The 17,539-nt window shown below is 45.0% G+C and overlaps 1 protein-coding gene across 7 annotated transcripts in view; it reads left to right on the top strand.

The window, feature by feature from the left end:
* inaD (inactivation no afterpotential D) overlaps positions 1 to 17,539 on the top strand; it is a 368,665-nt gene that overhangs the window by 148,095 nt on the left and 203,031 nt on the right. For all 7 annotated transcript variants that reach the window (XM_070101124.1, XM_070101126.1, XM_070101122.1 and 4 more), the window contains exon 2: positions 12,726 to 12,922. In XM_070101124.1, coding sequence (XP_069957225.1) covers positions 12,726 to 12,922 — 197 coding nt within the window. The remainder of the gene's footprint in view (positions 1 to 12,725; positions 12,923 to 17,539) is intronic.

The raw sequence follows: 17,539 nt of genomic DNA, 5'->3' as shown, positions 1-17,539 counted from the left end.
CATTGCTGCCTCTCACTGCCGTTGTTGCATTGCTGCCTCTCACTGCCGTTGTTGTGTTGCTGCCTCTCACTTCCGTTGTTGTATTGCTGCCTCTCACTGCCGTTGTTGTGTTGCTGCCTCTCACTGCCGTTGTTGTATTGCTGCCTCTCACTGCCGTTGTTGTATTGCTGCCTCTCACTGCCGTTGTTGTGTTGCTGCCTCTCACTGCCGTTGTTGTATTGCTGCCTCTCACTGCCGTTGTTGTGTTGCTGCCTCTCACTGCCGTTGTTGTATTGCTGCCTCTCACTGCCGTTGTGTTGCTGCCTCTCACTGCCGTTGTTGTATTGCTGCCTCTCACTGCCGTTGTTGTGTTGCTGCCTCTGCCGTTGTTGTATTGCTGCCTCTCACTGCCGTTGTTGTATTGCTGCCTCTCACTGCCGTTGTTGTATTGCTGCCTCTCACTGCCGTTGTTGTATTGCTGCCTCTCACTGCCGTTGTTGTATTGCTGCCTCTCACTGCCGTTGTTGTATTGCTTCCTCTCACTGCCGTTGTTGTATTGCTGCCTCTCACTGCCGTTGTTGTATTGCTGCCTCTCACTGCCGTTGTTGTATTGCTGCCTCTCACTGCCGTTGTTGTATTGCTGCCACTCACTGCCGTTGTTGTATTGCTGCCTCTCACTGCCGTTGTTGTATTGCTTCCTCTCACTGCCGTTGTTGTATTGCTGCCTCTCACTGCCGTTGTTGTATTGCTGCCTCTCACTGCCGTTGTTGTGTTGCTGCCTCTCACTGCCGTTGTTGTATTGCTGCCTCTCACTGCCGTTGTGTTGCTGCCTCTTACTGCCGTTGTTGTGTTGCTGCCTCTCACTGCCGTTGTTGTGTTGCTGCCTCTCACTGCCGTTGTTGTATTGCTGCCTCTCACTGCCGTTGTTGTGTTGCTGCCTCTCACTGCCGTTGTTGTGTTGCTGCCTCTCACTGCCGTTGTTGTATTGCTGCCTATCACTGCCGTTGTTGTATTGCTGCCTCTAACTGCCGTTGTCGTCTTGCTGCCACTCCCTGCCGTTGTTGTGTTGCTGCCTCTCACTGCCGTTGTTGTGTTGCTGCCTCTCACTGCCGTTGTTGTGTTGCTGCCTCTCACTGCCGTTGTTGTATTGCTGCCTCTCACTGCCGTTGTTGTGTGCGTGTGTATGTGTACTCACCTATTTGTGGTTGCAGGGGTCGATTCATAGCTCCTGGCTCCTCCTCTTCACTGATCGCTACTAGGTCCTCTCTCTCCCTGAGCTTTATCAAACCTCTTCTTAAAACTATGTATGGTTCCTGCCTCCAATACATCACTTCCAAATTATTCCACTACCTGACAACTCTGTGACTGAAGAAATACTTCCTAACATCCCTGTGACTCATCTGAGTCTTCAGCTTCCAGTTGTGACCCTTTGTTTCTGTGTCCCATCTCTGGAACATCCTGTCTCTGTCCACCTTGTCAGTTCCTGGCAGTATTTTTTATGTCGTTATTATGCCTCCCCCAACCTTCCCGTCCTCCAGTGTCATCAGGCTGATTTCCTTTCACCTTTCTTCGTGGGACATTCCCCTTAGTTCTGGGACTAGTCTTGTTGCAAACCTTTGCACTTTCTCTAATTGACCAGGTGTGGGTTCCAAACTGGTGTTGCATACTCCAATATGAGCCTGATGTACACAGTGTACAGAGTCTTGAACGATTCCTTACTGAGGTGTCGGAACGCTATTCCCATGCTTGACTGGCGCCCATATGCTGCAGTAGTTATCTTGTTGATGTGCGCCTCGGGAGATGTGCTCGGTATTATACTCACCCCAAGATCATTTTCCTTGAGTGTCCCCCTCTTATTATTATTCTTGCTTTCTTCTCGTTGCTCTTCCTCTCTCTCTCTCTTACGTAACTCTTTGCCTCTTCCCTCCTCTCTGCTCTGCCCTCTCTCTCTCTGCTCTTCTCTCTCTCTCTCTCTCTCTCTCTCTCTCTCTATATATATATATATATATATATATATATATATATATATATATATATATCCCTCACTGCCTCCCTCCTGTCCCTTTCTGAATTTCTCTTCCTTTAATCTTTCCCTTCTATCTCAGCTCTCCCCTTTCTTCCCTTTCTCCTCCTCTGCGGTTAACCTTTCTTCTTTCCCCTCTTCTCTCTACCGTTCTCTTCCCTCCTCTCTTTCTTTTTCTGCCAAAACAACACAGGATAACGACGGAGAATAACACAGTACAACAGTACAGTATAACACAATATAGTAACACAGGATAACAACACAGTATAGCAACACAGTATAACAATACAATATAGTAACAGTATAACAACACCGCAGCAGTAGCAATAGCTTCTCTCCGAAACCTCCAGGATATTACTCCTCCCAATTTTTACCTCACAACCTTCACAATGTGTGTGCATGTGTGTGTGTGTGTGTGTGTGTGTGTGTGTGTGTGTGTGTGTGTGTGTGTGTGTGTTGCTAGCACGTCATCAGCGTCTTGGTCGTGGTGTTCCGACGTGATTGATTAATCATATAGTTAGTTCACTATTCCAGAGTTGGCTTTGTTTACGACCTCCTTTTCTTCTTCTTCTTCTTCTTCTGCTACTGCTTCTTCCTCAGGGTATAATCCAAGTACACACACACACACACACACACACACACACACACACACACACACACACACACACACACACACACACACACACACACACACATACACACACACACACACACGACTTTCTCGTGTGTGTGTGTATGCCTACAGAGAGAGAGAGAGAGAGATAACGAGGTAGCCACATAGTCAATCTTAAAGTTATTCTCGTTTTCTTCTCATGTTGTCTTGAATCATCAGGTGACCTTCCTGGGACCACTTGCCAAGAAAATGTGGCAAGACAAACAACGCTAAGACGAAGATAGTGATGAATATTGTGAAGATGATGACTGTGTGAGCATAAAGAAGGAACACTGCAGCAGGTCTACTGGCCCATACTAGGAAGGTTCTTCTCCAACCCAAACCCACTAACAAAAATATTCGACCAACCCATTTTAACTGCTGATAATGGTGATGCTCTCCCCCCTTTCTCTCTCTCTCTCTCTCTCTCTCTCTCTCTCTCTATTTTCATTTTCTCTCTAGTGGCTTTCTTTTGTGCCTATTTTATTACACACAAACTACATTATCCTTGTACAGCATAAAAAGAAATTAAAAATAATTGTTTGAATAAAACATCGTAGTAACTCATGGAAGTAACCTGGTGTTGCCGTTTTCTTTCATTATTTGGGAGAGCTGTTACTCCGTTTTCTGTGGTTATGGCGCCTTTGTTTTGAATTTGTTTATTAAGTAAAATGTCAGCCTTCGCGGCTGTGTTCACCTGGGTTGTTCTCTTTGGTCTCCATACAACTCGGGTTTTTATTTGTACTGTCTATTGTTGTGGTTTTTGTTTTGTTGCAGCTTTTGTTCCCTGTTTAATAGTCTGTTTTCTTGTTTGTGTTGTTATATAGTTGTTCCTTTGGTTTATTTGTTGGGTCAGCCAAACTGTGATGGATATGTGGGTCACCAGCAGCAAGAGCGTGGTTGATCAGGTTAGCACCAGACAAGCCTGGACCTCATATTCATCATCCTGTTTCCTCTGTGTTTGAAGAAACCTACGGTGTCCAGTAGCTGGATCGGTAGCGCACTCAGCTGACACACTGAGGTCCGGAGTTCGAATCCCAGGTACGGCTGGAAAACAGAACGTGTTTCCACAAGACACCTGCTGTCCATGTTCACCCATCAGTAAAAATGGTACCTGGGTGCTGGTCGACTGGTGTGGGTCGCATCCTGGGACAAAACTGACCTAATTTGCCAGAAATGCTCTGCATCTGGGACTTTCTGTATAGTAGTATTTCAGTGATGTCAGCTATGGTCTGTATACCTTGTACATGTTGAAATAAAGGTATTATTACTCTGTGAGCGAAACGTTTTATCAGTAGAGATACCCAACTCTCGCAGGTTTCTTAATCTTCAACTTGTCGGTATTTTATACTATTCTCGACACTCCTCCTGGCTGTTATGTGGACTAACGGGCCGCCAGCAATAACAGCCTGGTTGATCAGGCAAGCACCAGAAGTAGGAAAGCTCTGGAAACCCAGCGAAGGCACTGTACTGCCCGCCTCCAGGACTCAAGTCTGATCTTCACCACTTTGTTGATAAGTTAGACACGATGTGCAACACTTGGGTGTCTGAGTTTACCTGGAGAGAGTTCCAGGGGTCAACGCCCCTGCGGCCCGGTCTGTGACCAGGTGTATGACACAGACACACCAACATACTGGGGTCTTCATACATGTAATTCTTCACTTTCTTACTAACCTATAGGTATGACATGCTTACACATGTGGATTTGTTCAGTGTGACACCACCTGTGACTGCTTCACCTCACCTGTCTACAGTATATAAGCCATTTCGAACATATGCTGGATTCTCTTCAAGATTGATGGACTGATTACATAGACTCCAGGCTGAGGGACTGACTACCTCAAACTCCTTCTGATGTTCACCATTCTTCTTTGTATGGGACTGATGAAGCCTCTGTGTGGGGAAACGTCTCCACAATACAGATAGCCAAGTGTTGCACATGTGTGTAATTTATCAACTTGTGGGTTCTCTGAACCATTTATCAACGTCGTATTGAGTGTTATCACAGTAGCAAGCACAGTAACAGAATAGTTAACAGGATCTTTGAAACATAGGATATACATTTGGTGAGTTCCGAAAGTCTTTCTACTCCCGGAGCCCGGCCATGCGTCAGGCTCGGCAGTGATGCTGCTCTGTATGACCCTGGTGGGTTTAGCGCTTCGCTTTGATTATAATTCAGAAGGACCTGGCAAATATTGGCCAGTAGGCCTCCTGCAGTGTTCCTCCTATGTTCTTCTGAACTTATCAATCCAGTCAGTGTTGGCTGTTAGGTTATTTGCACAAGGATTTTACAGGATTTAGTGTTCTAACCATTGTTTACAAGCTGACAGCTGTTACCTACATCCTCTCTCTCTCTCTCTCTCTCTCTCTCTCTCTCTCTCTCTCTCTCTCTCTCTCTCTCTCTGATGAACTTCTAAAATAGTAATATTTTAGCTACAAAAACTCCAGCTGTCCCATTACTAAAAAGATTTAACTCTTAACGTTGGAATTTAGGAATAATTTTAAACGCCATAAAACACGTGCGGGGAGGGGGTGAGGGAAGGGGATGGTGAGAGGGGAGGGGGTGAGGGAAGGGGATGGTGGGAGGGGAGGGGGTGAGGGATGGGGATGGTGAGAGGGAAGGGGATGGTGAGAGGGAAGGGGATGGTGAGAGGGGAGGGGGTGAGGGAACGGGATGGTGAGAGGGGAGAGGTGAGGGAAGGGGATGGTGAGAGGGGAGGGGGTGAGGGAAGGGGATGGTGAGAGGGGAGGGGGTGAGGGAAGGGGATGGTGAGAGGGAAGGGGGTGAGGGAAGGGGATGGTGAGAGGGGAGGGGGTGAGGGAAGGGGATGGTGAGAGGGGAGGGGGTGAGGGAAGGGGATGGTGAGAGGGGAGAAGTGAGGGAAGGGGATGGTGAGAGGGGAGTGGTTAGGGAAGGTGATGGTGAGAGGGGAGGGGTGAGGGAAGGTGATGGTGGAAGGGGAGGGGTGAGGGAAGGGGATGGTGGGAGGGGAGGGGTGAGGGAAGGTGATGGTGGAAGGGGAGGGGTGAGGGAAGGGGATGGTGGGAGGGGAGGGGTGAGGGAAGGTGATGGTGGAAGGGGATGGGTGAGGGAAGGGGATGGTGGGAGGGGAGGTGTGAGGGAAGGTGATGGTGGAAGGGGTGAGGGAAGGGGATGGTGGGAGGGGTGAGGGAAGGGGATGGTGGGAGGGGTGAGGGAAGGGGATGGTGGGAGGGGTGAGGGAAGGGGATGGGAGGGGTGAGGGAAGGGGATGGGAGGGGTGAGGGAAGGGGATGGTGGGAGGGGTGAGGGAAGGGGAGGGTGGGAGGGGTGAGGGAAGGGGATGGTGGGAGGGGTGAGGGAAGGGGATGGGAGGGGTGAGGGAAGGGGATGGGAGGGGTGAGGGAAGGGGATGGGAGGGGTGAGGGAAGGGGATGGTGGGAGGGGAGAGGGAAGGGGATGGTGGGAGGGGTGAGGGAAGGGGATGGGAGGGGTGAGGGAAGGGGATGGTGGGAGGGGTGAGGGAAGGGGATGGTGGGAGGGGTAAGGGAAGGGGGTGGGAGGGGTGAGGGAAGGGGATGGGAGGGGTGAGGGAAGGGGATGGTGAGAGGGGTGAGGGAAGGGGATGGGAGGGGTGAGGGAAGGGGATGGTGGGAGGGGTGAGGGAAGGGGATGGTGGGAGGGGTGAGGGAAGGGGATGGGAGGGGTGAGGGAAGGGGATGGTGGGAGGGGTGAGGGAAAGGGGTGGTGGGAGGGGTGAGGGAAGGGGGTGGTGGGAGGGGTGAGGGAAGGGGATGGTAGGGGTGAGGGAAGGGGATGGTGGGAGGGGTGAGGGAAGGGGGTGGTGGGAGGGGTGAGGGAAGGGGATGGTGGGAGGGGTGAGGGAAGGGGATGGGAGGGGTGAAGGAAGGGGATGGTGGGAGGGGTGAGGGAAGGGGGTGGTGGGAGGGGTGAGGGAAGGGGATGGTGGGAGGGGTGAGGGAAGGGGATGGGAGGGGTGAGGGAAGGGGATGGTGGGAGGGGTGAGGGAAGGGGGTGGTGGGAGGGGTGAGGGAAGGGGGTGGTGGGAGGGGTGAGGGAAGGGGATGGTGGGAGGGGTGAGGGAAAGGGGTGGTGGGAGGGGTGAGGGAAGGGGATGGTGGGAGGGGTGAGGGAAGGGGGTGGTGGGAGGGGTGAGGGAAGGGGGTGGTGGGAGGGGTGAGGGAAGGGGATGGTGGGAGGGGTGAGGGAAAGGGGTGGTGGGAGGGGTGAGGGAAGGGGAAGTTGGGAGGGGTGAGGGAAGGGGGTGGTGGGAGGGGTGAGGGAAGGGGGTGGTGGGAGGGGTGAGGGAAGGGGATGGTGGGAGGGGTGAGGGAAGGGGATGGTGGGAGGGGTGAGGGAAGGGGATGGTGGGAGGGGTGAGTGAAGGGGAGGGTGGGAGGGGTGTGGGATGGGGGTGGTGGGTGGGGTGAGGGAAGGGGAAGAGGAGGTGGGCTGGTAAGTAGGAAGAGGTTAAGGAGGGATAAGAGGAAGAAGTGAGGGGAAGAGTGAGAGTTAGAAATGAATCAAAGGTTAAGAGAACAAGCGGAGGATTGGTGAACACAGAGAGAGAAGTCTTGGCGTTATTAATTTTATGTAAAAAGCGCCAAACCCGCGTGGATGCTCCAGCACAAGGTGCGGTGAAGGCTCGATCCTCCCTCCTGTAATCCAGAGATTGACACACTACTTGACTGTACTCTCCTAGCTCGAGAGAGAGAGAGAGAGAGAGAACAGTTAATGGTAAAATATGCATGTTTAGTGTATGCCAGGTTGCTGGGTCATGGCCCCCGCGACGCGGTCCCAGACCACACCAGACCACACACGACAGAGATATTAAAAATGTTTTTTGTATCTATGTTGTCAAGAGTTGCAACAATATTTCTGCAACAGTCTCATTTGCGTTGTTGATGATCTATGACCCATGCGGTTTTGCCGCTTCCTCCCCAGTATAATAATGTGTCGATAATAATAATATTTATAATATGTACTAACAAAGACTGACTTATTAACATCATTACTGTTGTTGTGTGGGCGTTTTATGTCTGTTTTGTTGGTTAAATAAGGTAATCAGTGAATTAAATAAGGAGACAAATGTAAGAAGAGGATTATGAAATGAAGGGAGATAGAAAATGTGATTGATGTAGGTGATAGAGGTGGTATGTGACTGTTGTATGTGACTGTTGTATGTGACTGTTGTATGTGACTATTGTATGTGTGACTATTGTATGTGTATGTGACTGTTGTATGTGTATGTGACTGTTGTATGTGACTATTGTATGTTGTGTGACTATTATATGTGTATGTGACTGTTGTATGTGACTATTGTATGTGTGACTATTGTATATGTATGTGACTGTTGTATGTGTATGTGACTGTTGTATGTGACTGTTGTATGTGACTGTTGTATGTGTATGTGACTGTTGTATGTGACTGTTGTATGTGACTGTTGTATGTGTATGTGACTGTTGTATGTGACTGTTGTATGTGACTGTTGTATGTGTAGGTGACTGTTGTATGTGTAGGTGACTGTTGTATGTGACTGTTGTATGTGTATGTGACTGTTGTATGTGTATGTGACTGTTGTATGTGACTGTTGTATGTGTATGTGACTGTTGTATGTGACTGTTGTATGTGTATGTGACTGTTGTATGTGACTGTTGTATGTGTATGTGACAGTTGTATGTGACTGTGACTGTTGTATGTGTATGTGACTGTTGTGTGTGACTGTTGTATGTGACTGTTGTATGTGTATGTGACTGTTGTATGTGACTGTTGTATGTGACTGTTGTATGTGACTGTTGTATGTGTATGTGACTGTTGTATGTGACTGTTGTATGTGACTGTTGTATGTGTATGTGACTGTTGTATGTGACTGTTGTATGTGACTGTTGTATGTGTATGTGACTGTTGTATGTGACTGTTGTATGTGTATGTGACTGTTGTACGTGACTGATGTATGTGACTGTTGTATGTGTATGTGACTGTTGTATGTGACTTGTATGTGTATGTGACTGTATGTGTATGTGACTGATGTGACTGTTGTATGTGTATGTGACTGTTGTATGTGTATGTGACTGTTATATGTAACTGATGTATGTTACTGTTGTATGTGACTATTGTATGTGTTTGTGACTGTTGTATGTGTATGTAACTGATGTATGTGACTATTGTATGTGTTTGTGACTTGTATGTGACTGTTGTATGTGACTGTTGTATGTGTATGTGACTGTTGTATGTGACTGTTGTATGTGTATGTGACTGTTGTATGTGACTGTTGTATGTGTATGTGACTGTTGTATGTGACTGTTGTATGTGACTGATGTATGTGTATGTGACTGTTGTATGTGTATGTGACTGTTGTATGTGTATGTGACTGTTGTATGTGACTGTTGTATGTGTATGTGACTGATGTATGTGATTGTTGTATGTGTATGTGACTATTGTATGTGACTGTTGTATGTGTATGTGACTGTTGTATGTGTATGTGACTGTTGTATGTGACTGTTGTATGTGTATGTGACTGATGTATGTGATTGTTGTATGTGTATGTGACTGATGTATGTGATTGTTGTATGTGTATGTGACTGATGTATGTGACTGTTGTATGTGTATGTGACTGTTGTGTGTGACTGATGTATGTGACTGTTGTATGTGACTGATGTATGTGACTATTGTATGTGTGACTATTGTATGTGTATGTGACTGTTGTATGTGACTGTTGTATGTGTATGTGACTTGTATGTGTATGTGACTGATGTATGTGACTGTTGTATGTGTATGTGACTGTTGTACGTGACTGATGTATGTGACTGTTGTATGTGTATGTGACTGTTGTATGTGACTTGTATGTGTATGTGACTGTATGTGTATGTGACTGTTGTATGTGTATTTGACTGTTGTATGTGACTGTTGTATGTGACTGTTGTATGTGTATGTGACTGTTGTATGTGACTGTTGTATGTGACTGTTGTATGTGTATGTGACTTGTTGTATGTGTATGTGACTGTTGTATGTGTATGTGACTGTTGTATGTGACTGTTGTATGTGTATGTGACTGTTGTATGTGTATGTGACTGTTGTATGTGTATGTGACTGTTGTATGTGACTGTTGTATGTGTATGTGACTGTTGTATGTGTATGTGACTGTTGTATGTGACTGTTGTATGTGTGACTATTGTATGTGTAGGTGACTGTTATATGTGTAGGTGACTGTTGTATGTGTAGGTGACTGTTGTATGTGACTGATGTATGACTGTTGTATGTGACTGATGTATGTGTATGTGACTGTTGTATGTGTAGGTGACTGTTGTATGTGACTGATGTATGTGTATGTGACTGTTGTATGTGTATGTGACTGTTGTATGTGTATGTGACTGTTGTATGTGACTGTTGTATGTGTATGTGACTGTTGTATGTGTATGTGACTGTTGTATGTGTATGTGACTGTTGTATGTGTATGTGACTGTTGTATGTGTATGTGACTGTTGTATGTGACTGTTGTATGTGTATGTGACTGTTGTATGTGTATGTGACTGTTGTATGTGTATGTGACTGTTGTATGTGACTGTTGTATGTGTATGTGACTGTTGTATGTGACTGTTGTATGTGTATGTGACTGTTGTATGTGTATGTGACTGTTGTATGTGTATGTGACTGTTGTATGTGTATGTGACTGTTGTATGTGTAGGTGACTGTTGTATGTGTAGGTGACTGTTGTATGTGACTGATGTATGTGTATGTGACTGTTGTATGTGTATGTGACTGTTGTATGTGACTGTTGTATGTGACTGTTGTATGTGTATGTGACTGTTGTATGTGTAGGTGACTGTTGTATGTGTAGGTGACTGTTGTATGTGACTGTTGTATGTGTATGTGACTGTTGTATGTGTATGTGATTGTTGTATGTGTATGTGACTGTTGTATGTGTATGTGATTGTTGTATGTGTATGTGACTGTTGTATGTGACTGTTGTATGTGTATGTGACTGTTGTATGTGTATGTGACTGTTGTATGTGTAGGTGACTGTTGTATGTGTAGGTGACTGTTGTATGTGTATGTGATTGTTGTATGTGTATGTGACTGTTGTATGTGTATGTGACTGTTGTATGTGTATGTGACTGTTGTATGTGTAGGTGACTGTTGTATGTGTATGTGACTGTTGTATGTGTATGTGACTGTTGTATGTGTATGTGACTGTTGTATGTGACTGTTGTATGTGTATGTGACTGTTGTATGTGTATGTGACTGTTGTATGTGTAGGTGACTGTTGTATGTGTAGGTGACTGTTGTATGTGTATGTGACTGTTGTATGTGTAGGTGACTGTTGTATGTGTATGTGACTGTTGTATGTGTATGTGACTGTTGTATGTGTAGGTGACTGTTGTATGTGTATGTGACTGTTGTATGTGTATGTGACTGTTGTATGTGTATGTGACTGTTGTATGTGTAGGTGACTGTTGTATGTGTAGGTGACTGTTGTATGTGTATGTGACTGTTGTATGTGTATGTGACTGTTGTATGTGTATGTGACTGTTGTATGTGTATGTGACTGTTGTATGTGTATGTGACTGTTGTATGTGTATGTGACTGTTGTATGTGTATGTGACTGTTGTATGTGTATGTGACTGTTGTATGTGTAGGTGACTGTTGTATGTGTAGGTGACTGTTGTATGTGTAGGTGACTGTTGTATGTGTAGGTGACTGTTGTATGTGACTGATGTATGTGTATGTGACTTTTGTCTGTGTGACTTATGTATGTGACTGTTATATGTGTATGTGACTGTTGTATATGTGACTGTTGTATGTGTAGGTGACTGTTGTATGTGACTGATGTATGTGTATGTGACTGTTGTATGTGACTGATGTATGTGTATGTGACTTTTGTATGTGTGACTTATGTATGTGACTGTTGTATGTGTATGTGACTGTGTATGTGACTTGTATGTGTATGTGACTTGTATGTGTATGTGACTGTTGTATGTGTATGGGACTGTGTATGTGAGTTGTATGTGTATGTGACTGTTGTATGTGACTGATGTATGTGACTGTTGTATGTGTATGTGACTGTTGTATGTGTGTGACTGTTGTATGTGTATGTGACTGTTGTATGTGACTGATGTATGTGACTGTTGTATGTGTATGTGACTGTTGTATGTGTATGTGACTGTTGTATGTGTATGTGACTATGTGTATGTGACTGATGTATGTGACTATTGTATGTGTATGTGACTGTTGTATGTGTATGTGACTGTTGTATGTGTATGTGACTGATGTATGTGACTATTGTATGTGTTTGTGATTGTTATATGTGACTGATGTATGTGACTGTTGTATGTGTATGTGACTGATGTATGTGACTGTTGTATGTGTATGTGACTGTTATATGTGACTGATGTATGTGGCTGTTGTATGTGTATGTGACTGATGTATGTGACTGTTGTATGTGTATGTGACTGTTATATGTGACTGATGTATGTGACTGTTGTATGTGTATGTGACTTGTATGTGACTATTGTATGTGTTTGTGACTGTTGTATGTGTATGTAACTGATGTATGTGACTATTGTATGTGTTTGTGACTTGTATGTGACTGTTGTATGTGTATGTGACTGATGTATGTGACTGTTGTATGTGTATGTGACTGTTGTCTGTGTATGTGACTTGTGTCTGTACAAGTGCACATATTTGTCTCAATTCCTTGAATGACTACAGGTGTCTGATAATAGTCTACAGTATATACCGAAAGGGCTCTTATTTCTAAAACCATACCTGTATATCCCGTGGTTTACTTAGTATACTTGCTTGATTCTTGGCCTGGAGACACGTTTGTTGTTCGCTGCACCTTTCCAGATGACCTCTTGAGATTTTTTTCATATTTTTCATTTTCCTTATATTGCAAACTCCTGACGAAGCACTAGTGACAGTGCGAAAGGCCTTGTGGCTTTGTATTTACAAAATCACTTTTTTTTGCAATCTTTTTTACATTCACATTAGCTTCACAGAATCATAAAAAAATATATAGTTATTGTTTTTTTATAAGCAAATATTTACAAGTTGTGTGTGTACACTTGCAGAGAAGATCCAGAAGAAGTATGGTGACCTGAAGGGCGAGGTGATCCTGGTGGACCTGCAGAAGGGTGTCAATGGACTGGGCATCTCCCTGGCGGGTAACAAGGATCGTACCCTCATGTCCGCTTTCGTCTGCGGTCTTAACCCCAGTGGTAACGCCTACAAGGACGGTCGCATCAAGGTCGGCGATGAGGTACTTGAGGTGAGTGTCATGAGGAAGGGGGAGAAGGATGAGTGTCATGGGGGGAAGAGGGATGAGTGAGTGTCATAAGGGGGAGAAGGATGAGTGGGTGTCACGGCAAGGCACTATTGCTAAAAAAAATTGAAGAGTACAAGAATAACCCAGAAAGCTCTGACAACAATTAAAACAGTTGGGGTATAACCATAAACCCGTAGATAGATCTAACATAGTACTAAATATCGCTACCGAGGTATGCCACAAAATAACTAAAGTGGCATATTGTTTAATTCCTACTACACATCTGTCGCATCAACACTAGTAAGTAAACTACCGACTGCATTAAATACCTTTACCATAGTTGTTAGGTAAGACACATATGCAACAGTTAGGTATCTTTATTTCGAAACGTTTCGCCTACACAGTAGGCTTCTTCAGTCGAGTACAGAAAAGTTGATAGAAGCAGAAGATACTTGAAGACGATGTAATCAGTCCATCACCCTTAAAGTTTTGAGGTGGTCAGTCCCTCAGTCTGGAGAAGAGCATTGTTCCATAGTATGAAACAATATGGAACAATGCTCTTCTCCAGACTGAGGGACTGACCACCTCAAAACTTTAAGGGTGATGGACTGATTACATCGTCTTCAAGTATCTTCTGCTTCTATCAACTTTTCTGTACTCGACTGAAGAAGCCTACTGTGTAGGCGAAACGTTTCATAATAAAGATACCTAACTGTTGCATATGTGTCTTACCTAACAACCTGTCGGTATTTTATACCATTTTAATGTTCAACCTTTACCATAGACTTTGATAAATATAAAACATACTATATCAGTAAACAGTTGTCAACTAGTAAGTGTATCTCATGACTTCATGCAAAAAGAACTGAGCAGGTTAAACCCAACTAAGAGCACCGGCCCAGATAACATCCCGTCTAATTTCCTAAAAGATGGTGCCTCTGAATTGCCAATCCTCATTGATCACATAATAAATTTGTCCATCACCACTAACACCGCACCGGAGGGGTTCAAAGAGGCCAGAGTTACTCCTGTCTTCAACAAAAATAGTAGGTCTAATGTCCACAACTATAGCCCTGTTAGTATACTCAGTGTGCTATCCAAAATTCTAGAGAGGGCGGTTTACTGTCAAGTAGTTAAGTATCTTAATGACAACAACATTCTCCATAGTTACTAATCAGGCTTTAGGAGATCTTATTCAACCGACACCTTCCTAATTAATCTGACGGATTACATGAGAACTGAAATGTTGATAGGGGACCTCATAGGAATGGTAACCTTAGACTTGCAGAAGCCCTTCGATACTGTCAACCACGATATATTATGTAAGAAACTTCAAGCTATCAGCATAGGTTCCATAGACTGGTTTAAGTCCTACCTTAACAACAGGAAATAAATTACCAAATCAACAAAACAGAATCAGAAACCCTGCCGATAGCATGTGGGGTTCCCCAAGGTAGTATTTTGGATCCCTTGTTATTCCTTTGTTATGTAAAAGACATATCTATCAGTGTCATGTGCAGACTCCTACTGTATGCAGATGACAGTGCTCTGTTAGTGTCAGGTAAAGACCCACAAGATATAACTGATGTAATAACACTGAAACTGGAATCCTGCAGTAAATGGTTACTAGACAACAAACTATCGTTACACCTTGGGAAGACGAAGCCATACTTTTTGGCACGAAATGTAAACTGAGAAGGGTAAATAATTTTAATGTCCTGTGTAATGGGGAACCCAACGCCTCACTTTCCTTAGTGAAATAACTGGAAATCCCCTTCGACTCATGCATGTTAGGAGAATTGATAGGGGACAGTGTAGTGAAGAAAGCGAATGCCAGACTGAAGTTTCTCCACAGACAAGCACAGTATCTACCTACTGATGCTCGCAGGACCCTATGTCTAGCTCTTACACATTGTCATATGGACTACGCTTGCTCTTTATGGTACTCTGTCTTGACAAAAGAAAAAAAAAGACTACAAATAACCCAGAACAAAATGGTAAGATTCATCCTGTACCTGGGTCCAAGAGAGCATGTAGGCCAGGATGAACTACAGCAGTTGGATATGCTGAATGTTGAAGACAATTGAAGTTAAAGTTTATAAAATTACTCAGTGTCCAGAATATCTTGTTGCCAGTGTTGTCAAGGCTGGGAACCAAAGCAATAAAGGAATGGAACAGACTGTCTGCATATATGAAAGTCAGTCATAGCATGAACCAGTTCAGGAAGAGAACCAAAAGGTACCTAATGAATGTAGCGACAGAAAGGGAGGAGAATTATTTTTTATATTTTTAGCTAACGCGTGTAAATGTAAATAGCTCATTTTACCTTATTCCTGGTATATCTCCTTTATAGTATAATAATAAAATATTATCTCCTTTATAATATAATTTAGTATTAAAAGGACCACACTGGAAATAAGTCACTCTCTGACTATTTTGGGTTATCCCAGGTTCTCTACACATATGCTATGTATGATAATCTATGTAACTGTATTTGTGTATACCTGAATAAACTTACACGGGTGAGGGAGAGGGATGAGTGAGTGTCACGGGTGAGGGAGAGGGATGAGTGAGTGTCACGGGTGAGGGAGAGGGATGAGTGAGTGTCACGGGGGAGGGAGAGGGATGAGTGAGTGTCACGGGTGAGGGAGAGGGATGAGTGAGTGTCACGGGTGAGGGAGAGGGATGAGTGAGTGTCACGGGTGAGGTGAGAGGGATGAGTGAGTGTGAGGGGAGGTGAGAGGGATGAGTGAGTGTGAGGGGAGGTGAGAGGGATGAGTGAGTGTCACGGGGGAGGGAGAGGGATGAGTGAGTGTCAGGGGAGGTGAGAGGGATGAGTGAGTGTGAGGGGAGGTGAGAGGGATGAGTGAGTGTGAGGGGAGGTGAGAGGGATGAGTGAGTGTGAGGGGAGGTGAGAGGGATGAGTGAGTGTGAGGGGAGGTGAGAGGGATGAGTGAGTGTTACGGGGGAGGGAGAAGGGTGAGCTTTCTATACAGTAGTATGTCATTGATGTCAGTTAAGGCCTGTATACCTTGTACATGTACTTGTAGTAATAAAGATATATTATTATTATTATTATTATTATTAGTAGTAGTAGTAGTAGTAGTGGTGGTAGTAGTATTTATTATGTGCACTCTCTCACAACCATGTACACCTTCACATCCATGTACACCCTCTCACAACCATGCACACCCTTCATATCCATGTACACCCTCTCACATCCATGTACACCCACTCACAACCATGTACACCCTTCATATCCATGTACACCCTCTCACATCCATGTACACCCTCACAACCATGTACACCCTCTCACATCCATGTACACCCTCACAACCATGTACACCCTCTCACATCCATGTACACCCTCACAACCATGTACACCTTCACATCCATGTACACCCTCTCACAACCATGTACACTCTCTCACATCCATGTACACCCTCACAACCATGTACACCTTCACATCCATGTACACCCTCTCACAACCATGTACACTCTCTCACATCCATGTACACCCTCACAACCATGTACACCTTCACATCCATGTACACCCTCTCACAACCATGTACACCCTCTCACATCCATGTACACCCTCACAACCATGTGCACCTTCACAACCATGTACACCTTCACATCCATGTACACCCTCTCACATCCATGTACACCCTCACAACCATGTACACCCTCACAACCATGTACACCTTCACATCCATGTACACCCTCTCACAACCATGTACACTCTCTCACATCCATGTACACCCTCACAACCATGTACACCTTCACATCCATGTACACCCTCTCACAACCATGTACACTCTCTCACATCCATGTACACCCTCACAACCATGTACACCTTCACAACCATGTACACCTTCACATCCATGTACACCCTCACAACCATGTGCACCTTCACAACCATGTACACCTTCACATCCATGTACACCCTCTCACATCCATGTACACCCTCACAACCATGTACACCTTCACAACCATGTACACCTTCATATCCATGTACACCCTCTCACATCCATGTACACCCACTCACAACCATGTACACCTTCATATCCATGTACACCCTCTCACAACCATGCACACCCTTCATATCCATGTACACCCTCTCACATCCATGTACACCTTCACATCCATGCACACCCTCTCACATCCATGTACACCACATCCATGTACACCCTCTCACAACCATGTACACTTTCACATCCATGTACACCCACTCACAACCATGTACACCTTCACATCCATGTACACCTTCACATCCATGCACACCCTCTCACATCCATGTACACCACATCCATGTACACCCTCTCACAACCATGTACACTTTCACATCCATGTACACCCTCTCACAACCATGTACACTTTCACATCCATGTACACCCTCTCACATCTATGTACACCCTCTCTCATCCATGTACACGTCACGCACCACACCATCTCGGAAGAATGAGAGATGATCAAGCTTGATCCAAGGAACCTGGATAGCTCCAGTACCATGGATGAAGAGCACGTGAGTGTCATGAAGGCAGTTATCCTAAAGTGGAGTTGTTCCACCAAAGAAAATGGTCATTATTATAGGTCCGGGACCAGCGAAAATGTTCCTGT

This window comes from Cherax quadricarinatus, chromosome 76, assembly GCF_038502225.1.
Source record: "Cherax quadricarinatus isolate ZL_2023a chromosome 76, ASM3850222v1, whole genome shotgun sequence".
NCBI lineage: Eukaryota > Metazoa > Arthropoda > Malacostraca > Decapoda > Parastacidae > Cherax > Cherax quadricarinatus.
This window is presented reverse-complemented; position numbering and strand designations above follow the sequence as displayed.